At 47.3% G+C, this 26,151-nt stretch overlaps 1 protein-coding gene across 2 annotated transcripts in view; it reads right to left on the reverse strand.

Moving 5' to 3' along the window:
• Positions 1–26,151, reverse strand: part of Trpc7 (transient receptor potential cation channel subfamily C member 7) — a 120,582-nt gene that overhangs the window by 51,607 nt on the left and 42,824 nt on the right. Inside the window, exon 4 of one of the 2 annotated variants that reach the window (XM_085699613.2) lies at positions 1,003–1,167. The exons of the other annotated variant lie outside the window; for it this stretch is intronic. Coding sequence (XP_085555739.2) covers positions 1,003–1,167 — 165 coding nt within the window. The remainder of the gene's footprint in view (positions 1–1,002; positions 1,168–26,151) is intronic. 2 annotated transcript variants of the gene reach the window in all.

Consider the following 26,151-nt stretch of genomic DNA (forward strand, 5'->3'; position numbering starts at 1 on the left):
AAAATCCGTCCCTAGATAAATGTAGTTTGAGAGCCTTGAAGACAATCTCAACCCCATGGGACATGTTTCAAGGCTTCTTAATGATTTGGTGTTTGGGGCACACACAAATTCTTCATGGAGCTGGGGTGTGGGTGCTTTCTGGTCCTAATGTCTGGGCCATGAGGAAGGCGGAGCCTACAGCAGCACAGGCGTCAGAGTACCTATAGGGCCATTCCTCTCATCACTTCTGCCTTTCCTTTCCTCCCTAGGCAACAGTTTAGTCCCGTACTTTCTAGAGGCTCTCCCCATTTCCTCTTGCAGTCTATTTCATTGGCCATACGGACCAGAAGCTCTTGCTGGAGGCTGAGGGACAGGGCAGCGAGTCTGCAGGGCCTGGCGTGAGCTGTGCTCAGCCCTCAGCCCTCTGGTTCTCTCTCATTTCTGAACTGCTTCCTGAAGGATACGTGATCTCATGCAATCAGGGAGTAAAACGGACTGTCCCGAGAAGAACATGTAACAGAGAAAGTCCTCAGGGAGCAATGGCTGTTCTTACACTGTGATGATAGCTGGTGTGCTGTGAGCTGGAGGACACACTCGGCAGGCTGTGCAGATGGAGAGGGAAGGGATGTGACTCTCTGCCCTGCTGCTTAATCATTCAGCGATGCCTTGCAGGGCATAACAGCCCATCTCTCACATGCCTTTCTCTCTATAAACTGATAATTAAAGACAGATCTTGAGTTTTTTCTCTCTTTTTGTGGCTCTTCTACTTTTGCTCGGTCTATCAGAGCTTCTCTCCCTCTTCCTCCGTCCTCCCGCCCTCTCTTCCTTCTTTTCTTTTCACCTTTCTTTGTGGTACAGGGCTCAAACCCTGAGCCTGTGTGCACTAGGCAAGTGCTTCCCCCAGCTCCAGCTCCAACTTCATACTTGAACAACACGGGAAGAATTCTTCCGCTGACTGAAGGAAGCGCTAAGGAAAGAGAAGAAAGAACTGCAAACGACATGCACACCTTAAGCAGTTTGTACCTTGCTGCACGGAGCAATCCAATAGGCTATGGCGAGAAAAGGGAGGCCTATGGAGACTCCAAAGACAGCCAGGAATTTCACAGCGATAGACTGTTGACGTAAGCCTGAGAGATTTTCATACCACATGGTAAGCAATTGCTGCTGACAGTTAGGGTGAGCAACGAACTGTAAAAACAAAACAAAAACAAAAACAAAATGCGAACAGGAAAATGGCGTCATAGCACTTGACCAGTACACAACCCAGGAGGAACATTGGAGCCGGGGAAGCCATGGCAAGCACCGGAGGGAGGGCGCGGACGCGGGCAGGGCTTCTGACCTGGGGATGCTGAGGCTGAGGCCAGAGCCTCCTCAGAACGACTGAACTGTTGCTTCAACCAGCGGCCTGGAGAAGTCTCAGACTTAGGAAAGGGCAGCTTTGGGGTGAACGTTGGTCTCTAGTCCAGGGTGGTCATCTGATCAGAGAGACTTATCTCTGCACAGAGCTCAGGAACAAGCCGCACAGCGTAAATCACTAATAGGTTTGGGAGTAAGGATTTCTGCTTTGAATTGTACTTTATCATCTGTCAGCTGGGTGCCCCTGGACAAGCTACTTAACCTCAATATTCTCACAGGCAAAACAGGGTTTATCACACTGTCTTGGGGATTAAGTTAGGGATTATGTTTTCTGTACAGCCGAGGAAAATGTTCACAGCATCTCCAGAAACCTTGGGAGAACTCTACAGAGTTTCCTCACTGATCCGGTGCTGGGCATGGGCCTGTGGTGTTCTTCTGTGCTGGGATACTGACACAGTGTGCCTCCATGTAGGGCCTTCCTTTGGGGTCGCCAGTCACCTCCTTCTGGAACTATCGGTTCTAATGGTTAAGTTATAAATGAACCTCTAGTGGCCATTTTATCTTCAACTTGGTACAACTATTGGACTTTGGCCCCTGAAGTTTTGTCCCTTGGGTATTTGGGGCTCTGCTGAGAGGCAAGGATGCACTTAGAAGGTGGTTCCTTATAACTGAGGTCACATGGACACCTAGCAGGCACTTCCTTATAACTGGGGTCACATGGACAGTACTCTTACTGTGTAAACTTGTTCCCCAAACAAGCCAGTTAAAGGAGAAAGACAGGAAAAGAGTGAAGATATGCCAATAGGGCCATGGTGGTGTTTGTCCCTGTCTGGGGCTCTCCTGAGCTCTGCTTAGATGTGCAAAGACATGTCTTTGTAGACAGAGTCTCCATCTAGCACATAACTTGAGTTGCTGTCATCAAAAATTCTTTTTCTGTGGACAGTTGTTGCTTCCTGACCATCAGTTGATCTGACCCTGGGTCCTGGCAGAGGAAACTGATAATAAGCAGTATTTAAGCTAAAAACTTTGAGAACATTTGATGTACTTGTTTTTCTCCATGGCAGACAAAAGACATTGTTCGCTGTTAGCAGGCCCGTCTGCGTGAGTGAGAGAAGGCAGACTGGGCATCCTTCACAAGCTTCCCCACAGCTTAGCCTGAGCGTGAGGGACCCAGTTCCCCCTCATTGGCCTCACTGGGTGTTGAGGAACGAGCATGCGCAATGACTGAGAGATGCAAGACGTTCCCTCTTCATTCTCAGAACAACATCAATGGAGCTACTGGAAATTCTCAGTGCAGATGGCGGCGTACATATGTCTCCATCTTTAGGAACTCAGTCTCAAAAGATCATCTGTAAGGATGCTGGCCATGGCTGTTTGACCCCATGATACTGCTACCTGAGTATTAAATGCAACGAGGCTTCTTGTCACATTATCAGATTCACAGCGGCCATTGTGGTCTCCCCTTCAAGGTTCTCTGAGACTGAGGGAGATACCACTGCTCTGATAGCCTGGCCCCTTGCCTCCCAGTGAAGTGGAGCAAGTGACAGGAAATCATGTAGATGCTACTGGAATTCTCTGGGTCTAGTCCTAACATGGATCGAGAGCAGAATGCTGGGTAAACACAGGGACAGTCATTTCCAGGACTCTGCCTTTGCTGGGCACTGAAATGGTCCTGCTCTGGAGACACAGTTCTAACAGAATGAGGGAGTAGAGGAGGGCCATGTGACTCCCCTGTGGCACTGTCTACACTGTCGCTGCCCTGGAAGGCTCTCACCATGCTTACATCAGCCTTCGTGGGGAGATCCTACTCCATGACTTCTGTGATTGAGCAGCGGGGTTCTGAGAGAATAAATGTGAGCCATCTACTCCCATGTTCTCCTGCTCATCCAACAGCAAGACAGTGGCCTCAACTAAAAGAAGGTGGCTCTTGGGAGCCTGTCTGCCCGTGACCAGAGCCTGTCTGCCCTTGACCGGAGCCTGTCTGCCCTTGACCAAACCTTGGCTGATTCTCATAGGCACATTCATTTCCCCACAATAAAGCAACCTAACTTCCAGTTTGCTATTTATTTCTAGATAGACTTTATAATCCGCTCCCGGCAGGTTGACAGCAGCTAATAGCTGAAGCCAAATTGATGCTCGCCTGTCCGTGGGCACTTTTCTATATTCATGGCAGGCCTCAGAAGATAACTTGGTGACAGATAATTCAGTATGTATCACAGAATTTTTCCTCTGTTATTCTGCAGCACAGGAAAATATCACCCCTGTTCCAGGAGGTTAAGAGTGAGAAGAGAAGTCAGCCACTGGAACACAAAGGAACTCTGTGCGAGGGTACAAATCCACAAAACAGAAGCAGGAAGAAGAGCTTCAGAAGCAAGGTCAGAGGAGCCACGGCAGAAAAGCCCACAACTAGAATAGGCCAGAACTCAGGAGATGGGTGTAGGTTGGGCTTGCTTCCTTTGTCGCCTAACTCACAGAGGATGGTATGAGCTAAAGGCACACTGTCCTCAGAGCGTTGCCTGAGACATTCCTGCCCCCATCACTCTGGCCTGAGCATGGGGAAGAACTGATATGATTGCCTTGACTTTTCCGATGAATGCCGAGTCTGTCGTGAGCTGGAGTTGAGTGTTTAAGGTGTGGTTACGTGAGACCAAGCGGCTTTGTGGGAGAAGCGACGCCCAGCCAGATCTGTAATTAGATGAAGCTCTCCAGAGAGTGGGTGCTGCAGCTGAGAGAAGGCGGACTTCCAGGAGAGGCAGCCCATGGCACTGAGACCAAATTCTCGACAATGGACCCAGATTCACCTGCCTGAGAAGTAGGACCCCAAGGGCACGGAAGACCAAGTGTGCTTGGTTCTCGTTCCCAGATCCATCCCAAGCCAATTATCCTGGCTGCCTGCCGGCACCACAGTTATGGTTAATGGAATGTTTGCATCCAAAACTACTTTCTGCTAAAGCCTCATTCAAACGTGCTCCCCTCAGGTCTGGATGGCCTGCTGAGGCTGTGAGGCTTGTTCGTGCTCGCAGGGACTCCTGGCACGTCTGCTAAACCTTGGCCTGCCCTTTGTTCCTAATTAGTCTGTGGCTACTTTTCTTTCACACCTCAAAGGAAAATCTTTCCCGTCACTCTTTCTCCTGCTTTCAATTCACCTGTAAGGAAATGGCCAATGTTTAACAATAATAGTTGAAGAGGATCTGCAAGAATCCCTCAACTACCTATTAAATACTCAGGGGACTGTATTCTGAGCTATTGACTCCCACAGCCCAGATAAAAGGCCCAGACAAGTCCCGAGGCTCTCCTGGTTGTGGGTGGGAAACAGAGGGCTTGTGGCTGGGCTACCTGGGCTCCAAGTCTGGCCAGATATCTGCCAGTGGTTGGTCCCGGCTCTTTCCATGCTTCGCTGTGTTCTCTCACATGGGGCTAGTCATGGGATGGTGCTGGAAACACTCGGCAAAGTAGTGTTGCTTTACAACGCAGCAAATCAAAACAAGCCAATGGTGATGTGGAATATTAGTTTAAGATATGTTACATTTGTGTATGCTGTAGAATATTTGTTTAGCGGTGCAAAGATGTGTTACCTTCTTTTATGTTGCATTTGTTTAACTCTGTAAAGCTGTTGTTGCTTTGTTTGCCTAAAACATCTGACGGGTCTAATTAAGAGCTGATAGCCAATAGCTAGGCAGAAGAGAGGTGATAGGTGGGGGCTACCTGGAAGAGAATGAATAGGAAGAGAAATCTGGGCTCAGGAGAAGTAGGAGGAGCAAGACAAGGAGAAGAGAAGTACACCAGGGCCCAGCCACCCAGACACAAAACCAGCCATGGAGTAAGAAGGAAAGAAAGATATGTAGAATAGAGAAAGGTAAAAAGTGTAGAGGCAAAACATAGTTAAAGAGAAACGGGATAAGTTAGAAAATCTGGCTAGAAACAAGCCAAGTTAAGTTCGGGCCTTCATAAGTGTATTTGGAAGCTGGGTGGTGGGTCCCCAAAGAGTAGAAAAAACACCAACTCCACAGTGTCTCTGCCCCTCCCCCACTTCTTCGGTCCTTTCTGGATCCTGCCCTTATTTTTGACTTCGAATTTTGTCTCAGTAGACATTTTCTTGAGGTGTTAATGCATGCAACCCATGTAACCTAAGTGGGTACATTAGTCCCTCCCTCCTCTGTCATCTTGTTACTCTTCCCTGAAAGTGGAACTTATGAGTGAGCAGCTCCCTGCTGGGGCAGGCAGGAGGGCCCCAGAGTCTACTTGTAGGGCACATAGGTATTACTGCCACAGGTCGCGAAGCCCTCTGACTGTAAGTAAGTGCTCTCTCCCCCCTCCACACCCCACTCCTTCCCACCTAAAAGTCCACGTGTTACAGGGAAGGAGACGAGGCTGCAGCAAAGCTGTGTGCATTCCACATCCCTAAGGCTGGGTGTTCTCTGACCCTAGGCCTCATCTACACAGTAATGAGATGTGGCGGTGCCTGCTGCAGCGAGCTGGGGAGTGTCTTAGCTGGAGGAGAATCTAGAAATTCAGCCCTTGTGGAGAAAATACTTTTCTCTCATACAGATATGCCACCAAAAGTCCCCACTTTAATAAAGTCCCTTTCCGCAGCAGCACTTAATCACAAAAGTCTGTTCTGGAAACAGAAGACAGATTTGGCACCAGCCACCGAGTTCTGTTCTCAGTGTGGATGGCGGATGCGACTTGGAATCACCCTGCAACACTGCTGCTTCCTGCTTGGGACACATACAGCACTGGGCTTAGTGGCAGCAATGTTGCTTCCTTCCAACCTGGAAGAAAATTTGGTTACACTCTCGAATCATGAATGTTGTGAGGGAAAGAGATACGAGGGCTCTTAATTCACTACTTTGGTTGCTGGTTTGTTCATTCAACTGACCTTCCCTCCCCCCCCCCCCAACTCGGTGGCTAGAAGCACAGTAGGACTCAGTGGGGATGTCCTCCAGGTCTGAGCAGGCTGACTCCAGACCATGACTCATCATGGACACCCCAATACCACTTTTCATGGCTTCCTCTTTCTCTCTCACTTTCTCTGTCTTTCTCGAGAAAGCCTGTGTCTTTCTCAAACCTAGTATCTTGGGGATCCCATGCTCTGGAATCCAGCCAGAATCTAGGTACTTTGACTCCATCCATACTCACTGCACAAGAGTGTGGCTAAGTGTGCAGATTCCAGGTGTCAGTGGAGATGGGTATCTCTGAGGGCTCTTTACTTCCACAAATATTTTATCTCACCCATTCAGGTAGGTGTTGTGGAATATTACTTTTACTAGGTAAGGATGCATTACATTTGTTTATTAATTTAACTGTGTAAAGGTGTGTTACATTTGTTTATGTTGTATTTTTTTAATTATGTAAAGATGTGTTGCCTTGGTTTCACCTTGCCTGCCTAAGGCACCTGATTGGTCCAATAAAGAACCGAATGGGTAATATCTAGCCAGTAAGGGATAGGTGGGGCTGGCAGAGAGAATAAGGAAGAGAAATCTAGGAAGAAGGAGAAGGGAGAAGAAGACAAGAGAATGGAGAAGAAGACAAGAGAATGAGGGAGAAAAGAGAGATACATGCTTGGGGTCAGAAGCCAGGCAGCTGTGTGTCAGCCAGACATGAGAAGCAGTGAGTGAAAGTAAGATATATAGAGGAAAGAAAGGTAAAAAGCCTCAAGGCAAAATGTAGATAAAGAGAAACAGGTTAAGTTATAAGAGCTAGCTCTGTCCTTGTTTTTCAGCTATCGCAGGGCATAAAGACTATCTCCTACTTCTCAACTCCCAGTTTTTTTTTAAGTCAACTAGAATTATTTACATGAATGTCACAGACTGGCAGGTTTCTGTGAGGACGGTACTATGGCTCATTATCATCTCTCACTAAGAAATGCATTTCTGATGAAGACTATCATTCATGAACTAACTTATGTCTTAGTGGTGGAGGTTCAGGGAACAAAGTGAATGGCACTTTACATGTTCCAGGCTGTTTCGTGATGCAGGTGACAAGGCAGGAAACTGGGGCTGGCCTTTGGAGATGAATAGCGTGCTGGGATTTGGTGATTATAAGACATAGTCTTCAATCAGGGAAAGCTGTCAAGCCATGGTCCTCCTGAAGGTTTAGATGACCACGTCTGTGTTTTCAGTGTCACAGGGAGGACTTTCTGCACAGCTAAGCAGTTCTTTCCACCTCACTTGAAGCTGTTTCCTTAACTGACATAAAGGAGAAGTGGACCTGCCTCTAGAAACCCCTCTTGGGTTGTCTGTGGTACTCACCTTCCTGAACCCTTGTCTCTAGGCAAGCTCTGCACCCACATTCTCAAGCATGGCCTAAGTAACCACCTCCTGTCTGTTGTCAAAGAAATTCCATCCTGCTCTTCTTTGGTTCAGGTCCTAATCAGCCTTCAAGATCTACTTCCCTGCCCACCTTCAAGTCCTGCCACGTTCCTCAGTTTCAGAGATGTCTTGAACTCCTGTGGGTCTTCACTCAGTTTCCACTCACTTTCCAGTGGTGGTGGCGGCTTGAATGAGAATGGCCTCCCACAGACTCATGTTTGGATACTTGGTTCCCAGTTGGCAAAACTTTTGAGGAAGGATTAGGAGGTGTGGCCTTGGAGGAGGTGTGTTACTAGTTCAGGCCATTGCAGCTAGCTTCCCCTGCCTCAGGATTGTGGTTAAGATGTGATCTCAGCCACTGCTCCTGCATCATGCCTGCCCACCCGCCCCTGCTCCCTGCCAAGATGGTCATGGATTCTCACCCTCTGAAATTATAAGTCTCAATAAACCCTTTTATAAGTTGCCCTGATCATAGTGTCTCTTTGCAGAAATAGAAAAATAACTAAAAGACAGCACCATAGTTCATGACTGTCAGTGTGGATGATACTCTTGTGTTTACATGTGATTTGTCATTTGTAATCTTGAAAGATCTACTGCCTGTTCTTGCCCTGTGAGTGTGTAATTAGTGATGGGTGAGCTTCTGTTGGCTGATCAAAGATTGTGATGCTCTCCTGTGTCCCCTTAGGATCTGCTCCATGATTTTCATGGTGAATCATCATCCCAGAACATTTTCTAAATATAACAGTCCTTTGTTACTCAGGGATTGCTGAACACTTACTTGCCTTCACATCTTTACTAAAAAGGCAGATATGGAGAAGTGTCAGATATGGAGAAGGCAGGCTTTTATCTGGTTGGGCAAGGGAAAATTGAAATATCAGTCTAATACAGGGCTTGATTATTAATACCTAGATTGGATGAGAACTGCTTAATTTTTCTATATGTAGTAGTATGCTACCACAAACTAGTATCAATCCAATATTTTAATATTAATCACTTATTTTTATGATCATAGCTACAATGATAAGATAAATAGCATTCATTAAATATTTTCCATGTCAGGCCTTATGCTTACTAGTCATTATGTTGTCTAACTCTGTATTAATTTACTTTCAGTTACTGTAGCCAAATACTTGAAGCTGGAATCTTAGAAAGATATGGAGTTTATTTAGCTTACAGATTAGAGGTTGTCAGTCTAAGATTGGGTGACCCTGTCTGTCTGTTCTGCCTCTAGTAAGGGATTTCTGGCTAAATCACAACATGGAGGGATGGCATCAGTTGGGAGATGGAGTTGGAGAGACATTGCAGTATGACCGAAAGCAAGAGGGCAGAGGGGAACAATCTTTCTTTAGTCCTGATTCACTCTTGCTAGATCTTCCTGATCATTACCAATCCGATCCCTTCAGAGGGTGTTGCTCCTATGACCTAATTCAGTAGGACTAGGCTATCTCCTCTCAACACTGTCACGCTAAGGACCAGGCTTCCCTCTAAGAAACCTAAAGGGAACTCTCAAACACTTCCAGGCCATAGAAAACTCTCACATCGGTTCCTTGAGGTCTGAATTCTACACCCTTGTTTTAAGTAGAGGGGCCTGATACACAGAAGTCACTAGCTTGTAGTCAGATACACAAATGATTGTTTATAACAAGATCCTATCTTCAACCCTGGCTGATATGACTTCAAATGTAACATTTTGAGCTGTTTTCCCATATTTTTAAAAGGTAGATTTAAAATCAGACAAGTCAACGTGGAGGGGTGGTGATTTCTTCAGGTTTGCATGGGCGAGGCTTCACCACTGAGCATAATGTAGAAAGAACTCTTGTCTCTCAGCACCTACTCATTGGACTACCAACTTCCAGTGCAGACAGATACTGGGAATATGCAAGGGGGTGGCTCGAAACCAGTTTATTCCAATTCTGTCCTCTTAGAAGGAACAAGTTATCACACTAAAGACAAAACCCTAGGCTCTCCCTCCTGATTTTGGACAAGAGTACCAGGAAATGATTTTGTGATGACCCCAGTGCCTGATCCATTCTCTGCCTGTAGTCTCATGAAAGATCATGAAGATTTACAGCTTAAAATAACCCACACTCAGCCCTAAAAAATGCCTTGGCGAGGGACCTCGTTTGGATCTCAGACCCCTGGCCAAACTTGGCAGAGCTGTGGTTCCGGTTCCCTGAGTCTTAACTGAGACTGGATAATTAGTCAGGTTGTTGGATACCATGTGGCTGTTCTGCCCTGTGGGTGCAAAGATCCATGGGGTTAGAGACATGCATGGGGCCTGCCAGGTGCCAGTCTTGGTCCCATGGATTGTGAGTGAGCCAGACACCTCTTTGGTCTTTAAATGGTCACAACCAGGGCTTACTCATGGGAACTCTCACTGTCTTAGAAACATCGATCTAGTTTGTGATTTATGGGCAAGTCTTAATATTTGCTGACATATTTTATTTCATAATTATAAAACACTTCTGCCATGCATTGTAATTTTAATTAGCCAGAGCTGTCTTTTCTTAACAGAGAACTTTGGTAGTTCATAAGTAGAGAAAGAAATTTGATCATCACTAAAAGCAGCATTTTTTTCTTACAAGAATAATCTTTGACTCTTAATTCAAACTCTTTATCAACAAGAACACAGGCCCACAGTTATTGATGGCAATACAGGAAATCTGCATGGAATTTGTACCTGTGTTTAGGGAAATGAAAGAAGACAAAGACAGACTGGAAATGCTTTCACCAAATACAAACCCTACGTGCGACCAGCATAGAAATTCCAGCCGAGGCAGATGGGGCTCAGGTGGAGTGGGTGGGCACACTGTTTTGACAAGACTCCCTTGTATTAGCAGATAAGATGTTAGATCATTGCACTGGACGCAAGAGTCTATGAGAAATCATTTAGGGTTATCTCTTAATATTTCTAGGTTTTTCAAGATTTCTTTTTCTGATCAGTGTGTGCATGACTCGGGAATGATACATTTGATCTGCGTTGAATTTAAAAAGAAAAAAACTGTATTTGATTTTATGTAATTATTTTAAAATTATACTTTAAAATTAACTTCATCTCCTATGAATTTATACAACAATGCTGACTTCTGCATATCATATTTGCCCATATTTAGTTTTCCTGACACTTATTTTTATATGCGGTTTTAGATTTGGCATTATACTTGGGATTTGGTGCCATCATTTTTTAAATTTAAATTTGGGTTTCTCAAACTTACAAAATGTGACTGTTGCCAATGTTGTGATATTTTGAGATGTAAATGTTGAAAAATTGAATAGACATTGGTTAAGAATTAGAAATGATATGGTTGATGCTCTAGGTCTTGACTGCCGCTGAATATAAACCTGGTTGTGTTGGTAGGGAGTTGTCCATACATTCACCAGATGTGTGGTAAATGCCTTTTGGTACTTGGCACACACCTTTAAGCACAGAATACAGAGTTGGTCTTCTACGATGCTTAAAGCCCTACCTTTGGGGAGTTCATTAACTTCTCAGTCCTTATGGTACTAAGTCCCTTCAGATTGGATGGCAGTCTTACAGACTCCTCTGTATGTATTTTTGTTATATTTATTCATTTTCGCGCGTGCGCGCGCGCACACACACACACACACACACACACACACGCACACACACACGCACACGCACACACACACGCACACGCACACACACACACATTGTGGCGCTGAGGATCAGACTCAGGCCTTCACACATCACTAAGCTCTCCACCTCTGAGCTACATTCCCAGCTTCTCATCTCCAGACTTTTCCACCTGCTCCAGAACGTCCTGGGTGCAGGCCATCAACTCTGCTTTGCTTCCGAAGAGCCCCAGGAAGGCTGCTGCAGACCCTGGGCAAGCCTCTGCTAATCCGTGCAGCTCTGCCCTCCAACTCCGCCTGCTCTCCCATTAGTACTTGGTGCAGATGCCAGGTGTGGCCAGCCCTCTGCCCGCTACTCCTCAGGAGCTGAGTTTCTGTAGTTCTGGGTGTGGAGGTATCCTATGAAGCTGCGTGTGGTTGTATTCTTCTGACCAAACTGCTCCTTGGCATGTGGACTTTACCGTAGGGCAAAGACAGCCAACCCCTCTCCTTTGTTCTTGCCTCTAGATCACTACTATGAGTCAGAAATGTCTGCCTCTCCTTATGTCCGTTTTTCCTACAGGGCAGTCAGTCACCACAGCTGTTGAGGATTGTGCCCCAGGCACACTAACAGCGTTCACTATTTCACAGCTGAGAATCATGCCCCAGGCACACTGACAGCGTTCACTATTTCACAGCTGAGAATCGTGCCCCAGGCACACCGACAGCGTTCACTACTTCACTGCTGTTCTTTTCCAGGCTTGGGCACCATGGCTCTGCTTCTGATCACCGGAGTCCGGGACTGCCGACTTCTCTTCCCCTTGTCAGACTGTGAATTAGCCATCCCTGAAACAGGAAGGAGAGAGCCAGTTCTCTACTCCCTGCCTGCAGCTCCTGTGGCTTATTGGAAGGGAGGCTGAAGAGGGCCTGAGGGTTCTAACTACAACGCCTCTGCCCATCTTCCTCAGTTGGTTCTTGGCCAGATTTGGTATTTCTGGGAGTTTTCACTCAGATTTTCATTAAAAATTGACTGTATTTCATGGTTGTTTACCTCTTGGCACCATTCTGACCAGTCAGGGTAGATCCAGTGTAGACAGAGTTCACATCCTTTTTTATGTGGCTTTGGGTTCTGTGCAAACGACAGTGTGCGCTGTCAGTGCATCCCTTCTCTCCCAAAGGCCTCTTTCCACGTGAGGCTTGTGTTTTAAGGCATTTTAGAGGCGTGTCTGATAGCTCTGTATGCTACGCTATCCTTTCACACTCCAGTGTCTAAAGAACATTACTGCTCACCACTGCTTCTCGACCTCCCTAACGCTGCAACCCTTTAAAACAGTTCCTCATGTTGTGGTGACCCCCTAACCATAAGATTATTTTTGTTGCTACCTGATAACTGTAATTCTGCTACTGTTATGAATTGTAATGTAAATATCTGATATGTAAACCCCCCCCCCCCATGAAAGGGTTGTTCAAAGGGCTGCAGCCCACAGGTTGAGAAACAATGGCTTTAACCAAAAACCTGGCAGAAATCCCTGACTGACATTCGGTAGATGTTGGTTTAGTTTGCCTTGTTCATACACGCCATGGTCACCCTATTCCCCAAGACTTGCATTTTGGATAATTTTAATGTTCTCTCCTCTTCTCTGAGAAATGCCATGATAAGATGGAGGCTGAACACGAGACAGAAGGTCCGTGCCTTGGGTACTAGAAGAAGCTGCCGTAGCCTTGGTTTTTTTTTTTTTTTTTTTTTTTTTTTTTTTTTTTTTTTTTTTTTTTTTTTTTACAGGGGTGGACCGGATATCCAGAAAGGAAGCTTTTATGTGTACAGCCTTGGCCCCACTGCCACCCCTGCTGTACCCCATGCACTGAAGACTAGAGCAACATCCTCTAAATGACAGCACCAGACAGTCTCAGAAGGCTCCAGGAGCAGCTGATTCATGGACCTTGCCCTGTGGACAATGACAATTTATTGCAGTGTCCAGTATTCTGTTTGCAGCCTCTTTAAATGTTAATGATCAATAATATAATTATGATGGGGAAGGTTCCTGGGCTAGTTGTGGGTTTAATTGAATTTTCAGAGCCATCTGGAGCTATGCAGAATTGTTTTTATGTTTCTTTCCAGACGTGGCTTGGGCGGCCTCTAGTCACACAATGTCAAGCCTATAGCAAACATTGCCTCTAGGCTCTAAGATCCAAGAGGGAAGATCAGAGGCCTGGAGGTGCATTGGCTGATGGGAAATTTTGTCATTTCTAGCCTTCCCACCACTCCAAGGCAAGGAAGGAGGAGTATTTGGTGGCAAAGATGCATCTCTCTTAAGAACTGGGCCTTATGCAGCTGGACAAAGGGCCAGACCAGCGGCCACTTTCCATGATGAGAAACAACTTCCTGTCTGTTCCCATATCCACAAGACTGTTGGTAGTCTGGTACTTACCAACATTGCACCCTGGCACCTTCTCCTCAATGCCTTGCCATCCCTGCTGACCTCCTCCTAAACCTGACCTGTACACAGCCTACCTCAACATTGTCCAAGTGAAACCTTACTCCTCCTCTACCGACCCCTCCCCGTTGTCATTCCCTGCTTTATCTCCTCCCTCCCTCCCTCCCTCTCTCCCTCTCTTCTTCCCTCCCTCCCTCCCTCCCTCCCTCCCTCCCTCCCTCCCTCCCTTCCTTCCTTCCTTCCTTCCTGTGTGTGGTATGAGTTTGTGTACATCACATTTGGGCCTGATGCTCATGGAAGCCAGGAGAGGGCGTCAGAGTCCCTGGAATCAGAGTTACAGATGATTGGGTGCCGTCATGTGGCTACTGGGAACTGAAGCTGGGTCCTCTGCCACAGCAGAATGTTCCTCACTCTTGAGCCATCTCTCCAGCCCGGGTCTTCCACTTTATCTTTTGTCACTTAGCTACTACAAGAATTGGTTATGCAGTTATTATCCACTGCCATGCTAACATACATCCAAGATCTTTAAAAGCAGGACTTGTTCATTAAATTCTAGCAGATAGTGTAGTCTCTCATCAAATATGAACTTTTCAGAGCGTGGCTCAGGGATGGGGCAATTGATCTCATGAGTGAGTTTTTGGTTTCTTCTACTGATCTGGTGCGTTTTACAAATAAGAAGTCCTAACTTTCTTCTCCCGAGATAAAGAGTATTTCACTAAAGATAGTGGTGTTAGTATCTCCCATCCTGATTACCCTGGAGCTTTGCATTGAGAACTGGTATAGTTCTTAGGGATCTGTTTTGGCCAATGGGATGTGACTGCAGTCTGTGTGATGATGCATAGACACCCTTAGCATCAGCCTTCAGTCCTGGGAAGGCTCCTTCTTGGAAAATAGCTGCCACAGAGGGTCACTCAGTTCAGCCACCAATGAACATGGCTGAGCAAATGATCCCCACATGTAGAGCTTTCAGCCTGAGCCCTGATAGACTTACTGACTCGTATAACTGAGCGGATGCTGTCACCTGTTTTCCTAGGCCATTGGATTGTATATCCTCACAAATAACTGGAGCATTTTTATTTTCAGTTTCCATGCCCAACATTCCACATAATCTCCTCTAGGAGACTTGGGCAAGAGATCCTTCCCTGCTCCCCACTCCTACCCTCTCTGACTTCAGGTTCATCCTGTGTACTGTCTGTTCCCCATGCCCACCTCATCTCAGCCCCTCTCACCCATGTTCCTCCCCTTCTCCACCTTCTGTATGAAGTATGGCTCCCGCAGCTATTCCCTTATGGTCTTGCTCCTTCCTTCCTAGTCTCCCTTCCATGGGCAGCAGTGTGAGCCAGCACTTCTGGCCCTGCCCCGAGTCACAGAGCATTCCTCCTTTGGTCCTGTGCATGTGGTTGGTGTCTGAAAAAGCCTGCCTGGGAGATGAGCTTGCTTTGTTTTGTCAGCTGGAGACATATCCTGAAAGATGGGTGACTGCTTTTGCTTTTGGTTTCCTGAAGCATGGTCGTGGGGGGGGGGCCCTGTGCGGTAGTGTCCGTAGAGCAGGAAGCGGCTCCTAGATCGCAGGGCATTTGGGGTGATGCGGGCCCACTGATGGGGGGTGGGAGAGACCCAGAGAGGGGAGAAGGGTTTGGGAGTCTCCCATGGATGGTGTACACAGGTTTCGTTTAAGTGTTGCTCTGGAGAACAGGGCCAAGGATGCTCTCTGTGGACATTTGAGGCCATAGCACCATTTGACTAGGAGGAGTTTCTCAGTGGGTATATTGGAGACTTGGGATTTCTGTCTGCTTTGTACCCATCACTGGTACCTGCTCTCCCAGCATACCATGGGTGCTCTAAAAATACATTGAATGACAGCAGGGAGTCACAGCTAGGTGGGGATCAGCATTTGGAGTGGCTAAGGTGTCCACGGGGGGCACAAGTCAGAGTCCTCCTATGGTTGTACAGGTGGGTCCTCAGGCCCAAGTAGAGAATGCCCAGCCCAGATTGAGACGGGATTTCTTGGCAAGCCGGGTGGGCACACTGAGTCAGATTCACATCCGCAAAGGAAGGCAGAGCGGCACGACTCACTATTTATTGCATATTTAAGAGGCTCTGAATGACATGGATGTATTGATTACTTGAATCCTCACAAGAGCCGATGTCATAGATCTAATTTTAGCTCTTTGGTTTTCAAATGAAGAAACCGAGGCTCAGAAACTGAGGCCATATAGCCAGGATGTGAGCCCAGACATGCTTGCCACGGCGAGATCTGTATTCTTACTGGCTATGCCTGCGTCTCCAGCCATCATGTATTTAACATATGTATATCATGTATAAACGTATCCAGATAATGTATTAAACATCATGAATGATACAGAAATTCTGACAACAGGTCTAGGTTAGGAAACAACCTTCCTTCCCATTAGTAGCCTACAGTACCACAGTGGCCTGTGCGTCACCTGCCACTCAGAGACCTACAGCCTGTCCCCTGATGAGCGCTGACTGTGGGTCTGGTCAGGTCACTAAAGAGAACATTTACAAGGTGCCATCCGCCACTTTAGAACTTACTACAAACCAGAAGTCCACGAGCAAAGCAAAACAGCTGTATCCATCAACCGATAAAGCAGCGCATGTACCGTGCCACGTGAGTCCCTGCGCTGGGTGGGATGAGCAAAGCAGCGCTCAGGTGGCTCCCAGCCATCACACGGGGTTATGGTTCCCGTGGTTGCTTCATGGGAGGTTTTCTCCACATCATGGTAAAAGGGCTTTTGTTTTTGTTTTCCTAGAAACATGCATTTCTTAGGGGAAGCGTTCAATTGTTTGGGGACGACATCTCTAACAGCTGTGTAAGGAGGTCTGAGGATAACTGTCCTGTCTGCAAATGCAATAGATTACAGCTGTGAGGGCCACTGCGCGCCTGTGGGTGTCCCCTGTCCCTGCAGAGAGCCATCAGCTCTCTCAGGGCACTGGTTTGATAACAGCTTAGGAGCCATAATGGATGCTAATGGATTTGGCGGTTGAAATCTGTCTTTGTAAACCCTCTCTAAAGGATCTTAATTTCACTAAATTTCACCTTGGTGGTCACCAAAAGCAGCTTCCAAGTCAGTCAGCACTTCCTTTTCGCCCACAGAACGAAGGTCCTTATTAGGCGTATGTGGAGCTGGAGAGATGGCTCAGCAGTTGAGAGCTCTTATTTCTCTCGCAGAGAAACCAGGTTTGGGTTCAATTCCCAGCACCACGTAGCAGCTCACTAGTGTCTGTAACTATTCCCTTGGGATCTGATACCCCATTCTGGCTGCTGAACACACCAGGCACACATGTGGCATGCAGACACATGTGGGGACAAAACACCGTACACATAAACAATTAAAAACTGATAAACAATAACCATGTACGATGCTTTAATTGAAAGTGCCCCAGGGGAGCTGGATGAGGAAGGTAAGGGGAGGAGCTGGTGAGAGGTGAGGTACCTCTGCAGACCTCTGGGAAGCAGAGCAAGGGTGCCCAGCCAATCCCCACAGGGACTCCGCTGCCAGCCTCCTGGCAGGAAGCCTTTCCCAACGCCTGGGCCCAGCACAGTGTGGCAGTGCAGTGTGGTGGCTAAGGATTCAGAAGAGAGGCTTTTTCTAGATGTGTGCAAGTCTGGGTCTCTGCATGGCATTTTCCCAGGTGTGTGACATGAAGTGACATGCTCCCTTCTCTGTTAGAAAGCTGAGTGGCTGCAGTTGGCAGAAGAGTGCAGCCTGTGTGTGAAGAGGAGGGTGGCCTCTACTGGCACCTGCCAGGGCACTCCTCCACCTCCCTTCTTCCTGAAGGCCTCTCTCAAGTTCTCTTCCTTTCTTCTGCCCCTGCCTCGCCCCATTTGTGAGGAGCCCTAAGGCCTCCTTCAGTGCTGCCCAATTTTACTAGCAAGTCCTCTGTGCTCGTAAAACGGCTTCCACCTCTTCCCTTATTGGATTTATACTTCTACTGGGGTGAGTTAGGGATCTGAGCAATTCATCCTATGTTTGGTGGACCAGACTCTCACTGACATTTCTAGACTGATTTGGTGCTTGACTTAGAAACTGCTTTTTTCTACATCTGAAATTACAGTGCCACACATTCCTTCCCTGGACACAGCATGTCCACAGACTCCCACACCCCCGTGTTTGTCTCACAGCACCGATTCTAGTTCATTTTCTGTCGCTGGGACAAACACCATGGTCAAGAGCTAACCAGGGAGGAAAGGGCTTATTTCATCTTACGCCCGTAGCCTATCTTGGAGGGAAATCGGGCAGGAACTTGAAGCTGAAACCACAGAGGAATGCTGCTTGCTGGGTCTCCCTCCTGGACTAAGAACAACTCTATTATATAGTCCAGGACCATCTGCTTAGGGAAAGGCACCTCCCACAGCAAGCTGGGCCCTCCTGTGCCTCCAGGACCACGTGATCTGGGAAGGCCTTCACCTGAGACTTCCTTTAGGTGACTCTGGGCTGTGTCAAGTTCACAGTTAAAGCTGGAGTTACAGAGCCATCCAGCATGGCTGCTGGAAACGGAACTTGGGTCCTCTGCAAGAACAGCGAGTGCCCTTTACCGCTGAGCCCCCTCTCCAGCCCCGTGGTGGGTATTAGTCGCAGTAATGGCAAATGTAACTGAGACCGTAGGGAAATGTAAGTGTATTTCAAGTGTAAACAATAAAGAAAACGTATACAACAGCACATCGGCTGTCTGCTAGCATAGAAAAGAGCACCTATGAAAAATACAGAAAAACAGCTCCATTCTAATAACGAATCGAATTACAAAATCATTTACTCTAAAGCTAGAGGTCTGCAAATCTGTGTGCACAGGAAAGAATTAGACGGCTGAGAACAAATTAAAGCAGCTGCTGTCTGAGGTGTAGGAGCGCATGTTATTGCCTTACTTTTAATTATCTTTCTTATTTTTATCATGTCATATAATAAACAAGATAAGCGATATGAGAACTCTCGTCTGTGGAGGCCACCAGAACAGCCCTGCCCTGTTCTATAGGAGACTTTGTCCTCCAGCCCCTCCCAGACAGCCAGGCTTTTCCTTACTCCTGGCTTCCTTCCCCTCTGTCACGTTGCCTCCTGCTCCCCAGCGCACCCCCCTCGGCCATCTGCAAGCCCATGTTCCCTGTGTTGAGGACAGCTTTATTTTTCCTTACGTTTCTGACTCCCTCTTTCAAAGCCACCTCTTTCTCCATGACTCTTTCCCACAGCATTTTTGTCTTAGTCTCTTTTCCTGTCTGGCTGGGCTCAGGTCCCCGTGTGTAGCCCTTGAGCAGATCCAGGCTGGATCCTATTGATTGTCATTTGGTTGACAGTCAGCTGAGCAGACCTCTGCTCCCTCCCATCGTGGTCTACCTGCTGACACTCATCAAAACGGGAGTGGCCAGAGCAGTCACCAGGGTGCACCCAGTTAGGTCCCATAGTAAATGAAATGAGAAGTAGAAGAGGATGATGCGTAAGGCTTTTTCTGTAATTATTATACTTGTTACATAGGTTATTAAGTATACTAACAAGTATATAATAACTAGAGATTAATAGATTAATTTTTCATTTCTTCAGTTGCAATTTGGAGATCAAATCACTAATATTTTTTATTAAGTGGAATTTTATGTTCAAATATTTTTTAAAAGTACGCTAAGGCCATCAGACATGACCTGGCTTCCAGGGACCGGAAGTTTGAGAGTGAGGTGCTTGGTGGTTAATGTAGACCCTGGGGCTCCAGTTCTGCTCCTCCCCTTTGGAGCCTAGAGGGCCCACGAGCCCCCCCCCCCACAGCTTTAATGCCCTTCACCTGGAGCTTGGGGTTCTGCTGTCTTCACTGCAAAGACTGGATGAAAGCTCAGGTGTGATCCATTCATTTCTTCAGTGATTAACTCAATAGTTTTGAGACTACTTGCCTGGGTCTGCCCTAAGTTAAGGACACAGTGTAGACTCTAACTGGAGGATTTGAGTGAAAAAGCAAATAACTAAATAAAAAACATATCACGTCCTCCACAAAGGACAGCATTGGGATGGAGAGCGGCGTGTGCAAGGGATAGACGGTGACGTCATGCTGAGACGGGGTGATCACAACGCCCCCTGAGAGACAGTTCTGAATCCAGACAGCTGAAGGGACATTGTTGTGGAGTGTGGAGGGTTTAAAGAGGAGGGCCAGGCCATGGGGGAGGTCCAGAGGGAGTTCCGTGCGACGTGATTGTGAGGAAGGCCACGGAGCAGCCTGTGGGCCCTGGGGGTGGTGGGGTGGTGGGGTGGGCCCTGGGGATGGCAGGGTGGGGCCTGAGGAGGGGGGGTTGACATTGCTGAAGGGAAAGATACTGCCACCCTACCAGGGTCTCCCTGACCAGGAAAGGGCACCCACCCTTGGCTGCTGGAGTCTAGGTTGCTGAAGGCTCACTCAGAGAGACACTTTCAGAATCCCCACCATGGGAGCTCCTCTGCTAAGGAGGTTGTGGCCTCTCCTTGAAGGTAGTTTGTGTTTAAGCACCGACCCAGCCTTCCTGGGGGGCACCTCCAGTGCCAATCACTCTCCATAGACTTCTGGGAAGCCACCACTGGCTTCTCTACTCCATGCGACTTCTGTAGTTTGTCCTGACATCACCCTCGTGACCAACTGTGAGCCATGAACCCAGCCTCAGTGAGGATCACAGACTGAGCTCCTCGTTTACACTGAGATAGCAGATTTCAGCTTGGACATGACCTGATATGATTACTGCGTGTGCGCGCGTGTGTGTGTGTGTGTGTGTGTGTGTGTGTGTGCGCGTGTGCGCATGCACGCGCCAGGGAGAGAGAAGATGCAGGAAGATCACTTAGAGGCTAATACCATTCAGGCATGATGTCAACTGTGGCTCAGATTGCATTAACTAACGCATCCATATTAAGCAAAGTTTTCCATCTGCGATTATACTTACAAAACTCGCCTTTTATAAAGAGGATTTGCAAGTGTCTTTAGACAGATGAGTGCTAAAAAGGAATGGGGCATTGTGGGACATAATGGAAGGAATTTGTGAAAGATCAATTCCTCATTTAAAGTCTAAATCTATGGGAATTTAGAACCAAAACATATGATCCAAATGTACATTTTTCTTTAGCATTAAGTCTATTTAGAGTTAGCCAGAAGTCAAGTTCTTTTTGATTTATGGGGTAGAAATGATAATCGGAAGACAGTTCTTATATTTTGCATGTTGTGATAGTAAATGGTTTGCATCTGTTCTTGGGGATGAAGAGAAATTTCTGTTCCCGTGGTAAAGGCCCTTCAGATTCCTTCCTGCTTGCTGACCCTCCATTCATAATGCAGTCGTGATCTTGCTCAGTCTGTCGCAACAAGCCCAGCACCCAATGGATACAGTTGAGCGCATTAAAATAGCATGGCACAGGAAACGTGATAACCAAAGGGAAAAGTGCTTTGAAAGATTCTTCTTTTACACAATGGTCCATGTAAAAAGGCAGCCACGCTCTGAACTGTGGTGACAGTGGCAGCTCTCACCTCCAGGACCAGGGGTCCCTTCTGCAAATTAACATAGTGTCCTGTCGTTAGAGAAAATTGTGTCAGGCATTTTACAACCTGCCTGTAGGAGAGCAGAGGGGCCGACAGGCATTCCCACATACTGTGTCCCTCCAGCCGGCCAGGGTAGAATGCGGGGATGTAGTAGTAACTCAGGCTAATGAGACACAGTGTGCCTGAGACCAGTTGTAAGTATTCAGTGCTTCGTGATGTGAGACCTGAAGGCAGAGTCCGCACTGCTTCCCTCTGACTACAGGACCCACTGGGACTCACGTGAGACTGCCGGGGTTTCCCTGGATAGCAAGATGTTTCCTGAGGTTTCTAAGCCCAAAGGGACACAATTTATAGCAGAGGCACTGGAGATGCTGAGTCTATACTTTAGGGACAGCCTTGAACGTCATCTAGGTTCTGCTAGAGGTGTTTTTAATCACGAGACCTAATTACAGAATTGGAGGAGCAGCACGTCCTTTAGTTTCCTACTGAACACAGCACATGACATACAGGAGGTGAACTGTTTCCAGAGAGACCCCACCCTCTGTGAATTCATGTTCCAGAGCTGGGAATCTCTTGAGAGCTTTAAAAATACTGATACGCTTCCCTTGAGGCTAACTGTTCAGGACTGGCTAGGGACAGGCCTCGGTCACAGAGCTCCCAGGTGGCTCTGTTAGGGAAGAGAGTCCTTGGATAGCGATGGCTCCTTATCCTAGAGTCTTAGAACTAACGGATTTGTGTGGCCCAGAGTCTGGAAATGAGTCCAGAATTTCCCACAGAGGGTGTTTCTGTCCACTTTTTTCTCAGAAGGAGACTGCAGTCAGATGCATTTTGGTTGGTACAGTTGAGAGGGGTGATGCTGGGTGGAGGTTGGGGACTGCTTCCCTGGGCATTCCTCACAGAAAAAAATGACCTGTCATTGTAAATAGTGGTACTGAACTGAGAGGTGCTTATTTAGTCAAAGGGGTAGTTCTGCATGCAAAACCAACATGATAAATATTGTTCATTGACTAATCTATTATGTGCGTACCGTTTTCTTAGATTATGTGTTCTAATAAAGATTGAAGATTGTTTATTAAGTTAAATGTTCTTGCATATAGATGGGAAAACTGAGGTTCTAAGATGGAGTTACACACATAAAAGGCATTGAGACTTTGACACAGGGAAGCAGGCGTCTGCCAGGCACTTCCCTACTGCTTCCTTTAGGAGGTGTTTCAGGCCGAAAAGGGATCACGAGTCACGAATATTTATTCTGTCTATTCATTCTTTCACTAACATTTCCTGCTCGGGAAAACCACACTTCCTGGAGTAAAAGACAGCCCTTCCAAGCCAGGTGATTAATGGACACTGAGCGCTTTTTGTGCCACGTGGCCAGGCTGGAGCCACGGAAGTGAGGGAAGGAATCCCTGAAGAGATCGATGATTGACGCATTGGTACCAACATGGTTTGGCAGTGGGCAGCCTCACACAGCGCAGTTTGGGGTAGCGCTTGACCAGCCAGGCTGCTGGCTCTCATCTCGATGCTGAGCATCTGCTGGAACAATGTGCCGCAGGGAAGCACAGTGGGGGAATGTCTGCCTGGGCATGTGCCTGTCTGAGTGGCCCCTCCAGTGTCCTCCGGAAAGGCCTCCTGTCCCCAGGTCCCCTTTGTTCACTGGCCTTGCCTGTGCTTTGTGCAGACAGAGGAAATGAAATGGGACTCAACAGAGGTCATTTGCCCTCTCCCCAGTGTCCTGTCCATGGAGGTTGCACACGGGGGACAATGCCAGCTGCTTGTGGCTGCTGCTGGACCTCACTTTCTCTTTTTCCTGTGAGGCTCTGGAAGGTTAGAACAGCATGTGATTTTCCTGAGCCCCAGGGCTAGCGTCTATATCCATAGACCTGGGCAACAAGAAACCTGCCATCACGCTCCTAGCTGCGGTGCAGGGCTGCTGTCCAGCGGGCTCTGTTTCCTGCTAGCAGTTTTCCCAGAAGAAAAATGGATCCATTTATGAGATGTCTATAAAATGAAGCGCAAGGTGTTCATCCGGCCCAAGTTCCCTGTAGCCAGACACTCTCCCACTGAGCTGTTTCCCGCTCAGCATTGCCCTCTGAGGAAAGACTAACATGGTGTTGAGTCGTGGACACATTTTTACAAGTTTCTATCCCTGTGCTTATAGAAGAATCTCAAAATGAGGGTAGCAGAAGGGGAAGAGTTGTAGAGGTTGCTGGCTCGGTATGTGTGATGGTTAGTGCGGACTGTCAAACTGGCAGAGAATAAAATCATCTAGAAAACAAGCCTCTGGGGAAATCTGCCAAGGAGTTCCTAGGCCAGGCTGATTGAGGTGGGAGAGCCCACCCTTAATGTGTGCTGTAACCATTCCACTGGGTTGACGGGGGTAGGGGTGGGGGTGGGGGAAGGAGAACTGGACTGGACTGAATAAACACAAGAAAGCAAGCCGAACACCAGCCTTCTCCTGCTTCCTGACTACAGATGCAGACTGACTCCCCTGCTTCTTTGTCATGTAATGGTCCGAACACTCAAACTGTGAGATAAAATAAACTCTTTCTTCTTTACGTTTTGCGTTTTCTTTTTGAGACAGGGTTTCTCTGGCTGTCCTGGAACTCCCTCTGTAAACCAGGTTGGCCTCGAACTCACAGAGATCCTCCTGCCTCTGCCTCCTGGTACTGGGGTTAAAGGCATGTGCCACCACTGCCCAGCTTAAATTGCTTTTGTTGGGTATTTTTGTCTCAAGATGAGAAAGTAACTAACACAGGAAGCTGGAACTAGGAGTAGGGTTGTTGCTGTATTAAAGGTGATCACGTGGTCAGTAGACCTTTGAGCTGTTTTTCAAGATTAATTTGTGTGTGTGTGTCTCTCTCTGTGTATAACTTAGAGTTAGAAAAGCCCTAAAAAGCTGTAAGCAGAACCTAATGGACCATCCTTATGGGAGTTTAGAAGGACAGAATGAACAGGGGAGGCCCTGCTCTTGAGTTTTCATAGGGTAATAAGCACTCTGTCAGGAGTGGGGATAAAAACCATTCTTTCTTTTTTTATTTTTCTGGCAAGGAATTTAGCTATATTCTGCCTGTGATCTGATACCTCAGAATTATTGGCGACATTGCCAGAAGGAATTTCAAGACATGAGCTCGTAGGCTAGGCAAGGGCTACTTCTCACTGCTTTCATTCGAATCTGTGGGTAAGAGACAGTGCAAGTAAATGGAGCAAAAATATTTGACGAATGTGGGAACCGGAAGGGAAAGGAGAGAGTTACAGACAAGATGGGTGGCTGTAATTATTGAAGATAGCATCTTTAAGAGAAACCTCCCGCTGTGCACTGGGACAATAGGAAAGGTGCTCTGAGGGTAAGACTGAAGTCTTCATCTTGAGAAAAATCCAAGTTCATCTGAGAGGAGAAAAGACTAAACTGAAAACGTCACGGAGCCTGCCGAAAAACAGCTGCCTAGGGAGATGTCCCAAGATCCTGGCATCTCCAGCATCCCAGGGTCTCTAATGCAAATTGGGCTTCCTTTTTACAGCTGCATGCAAATGCCTGGTCCAGCAACCACTGCACAAGCCTCCACGACCCTCTGTTTTTGCATCTTTTATACTCGTAAAGCAGTATACCATGTGCATGATGTTCCCAAATTCTGCTGTCCGGTTAGGAACCCTTGGACCACAGTTGAATCAGCCTTTGTGTAGCGACTCTGGGTAAACTGTTCCCTAGGGAAGGCAGACATCACCCCTTTAAGTCCACGGGCCACGAAGCAATAAAGAGAAGGAGGAGGAGTGAGACTGTATCCTCCATTAGACAAATTGTATGCACCACTAAAGACAGGTTCTGGGTCTCTGTGACAGTCACCAAGTGTCACCACATACCATATACTGCGTTTGCTTTATGGATCAAGCTTGAGCTGGAATTGAGATCTAGGGTAGCTGGACCTTTCCAGAGGGTGTGCCTAGAAATGTCCCAAGCGTATTTAGAGCAGTAGACTGTGGAAGAGGAAGGCCTTTGGGAAGGGTATTGGAGACAGAGATAGACAGCAAGCTGGCCTATTCAGCTGGCTATGGCCCAAGGAGATGATGAAACATTTTGAGCAGCTACAAGCCAGAGTTGGGGGGAGGTGGTTTTGAGTAGCTGAAGGGCACAGCCTAGTCACTGTAGAGCTTTGGTGCAAGGTGACATGAGGGATAGAGGCTCTTATCTCTGATTTCTCATAAGGTGATATTGCTGTCGGAGGTGGGTGGCAGATACGTCCTCAAGTGAGCCCTTGATATGCCCCCTTGGCTGCAAGCCCTGCAGTGAGCAGGATAACACTGCCTCCTTCATAACTGCAGGGGCTGAGGTCTGGCCATATTGAAGATACACGTATTTTATTCCACTTGAGTCTCATCAGAGCCTGTGAAATTGGCCTTATTATCCTACCTTTAGTGATGTGAGCAGTAGGCACACAGAGTCTAAGTGACTGCTCAAGTGACTCCATTAGTAAATGGTTAGACTCAAGTTGACCTCACTGGGCTCGCCCTCAGCCACATCTCCAACACTGTCTCTAGGTGCTGCATTACCAAGGTTGAGTTACCCCCTTTTGTTTTTGAGACTGTAGCCCCGACTGTCCTGGAACTCACTCTGTAGACCAGGCTGGCTTCAAACTCACAGAGATCTGCCTGCCTCTGCCTCCTGAGTTCTAGGATTAAAGCCACTCAGATAAGAGGCACTACCCCATGCACGGTCAGGCACAGTGGCCCCAGCCGCTCACGTGCAAACACTTCCTACACAGAGAGGCTGAGGTTGTGTTCACCTTCCTCAGACAGGTAAAACAGACAATTTTTCATGATGAGACAGTGAGCTCTGGGGTCTTGTAAGGAATGCTATATTTTCTGTGAGAGTAGTCACACAAAGTAAAGGCTCTATGGTGTCTTGAAGCAAAGGCATCTGCCTGATTTTGCTTAACTCAAGGTATCTAAATGCATTTGAACGTAAAATCTTTTTTCTGTCTCTTAAATGGTCACATCTGATTAGATGCCTGTGA

This window comes from Myodes glareolus, chromosome 14, assembly GCF_982192425.1.
Source record: "Myodes glareolus chromosome 14, mMyoGla1.1, whole genome shotgun sequence".
Taxonomy (NCBI): domain Eukaryota; kingdom Metazoa; phylum Chordata; class Mammalia; order Rodentia; family Cricetidae; genus Myodes; species Myodes glareolus.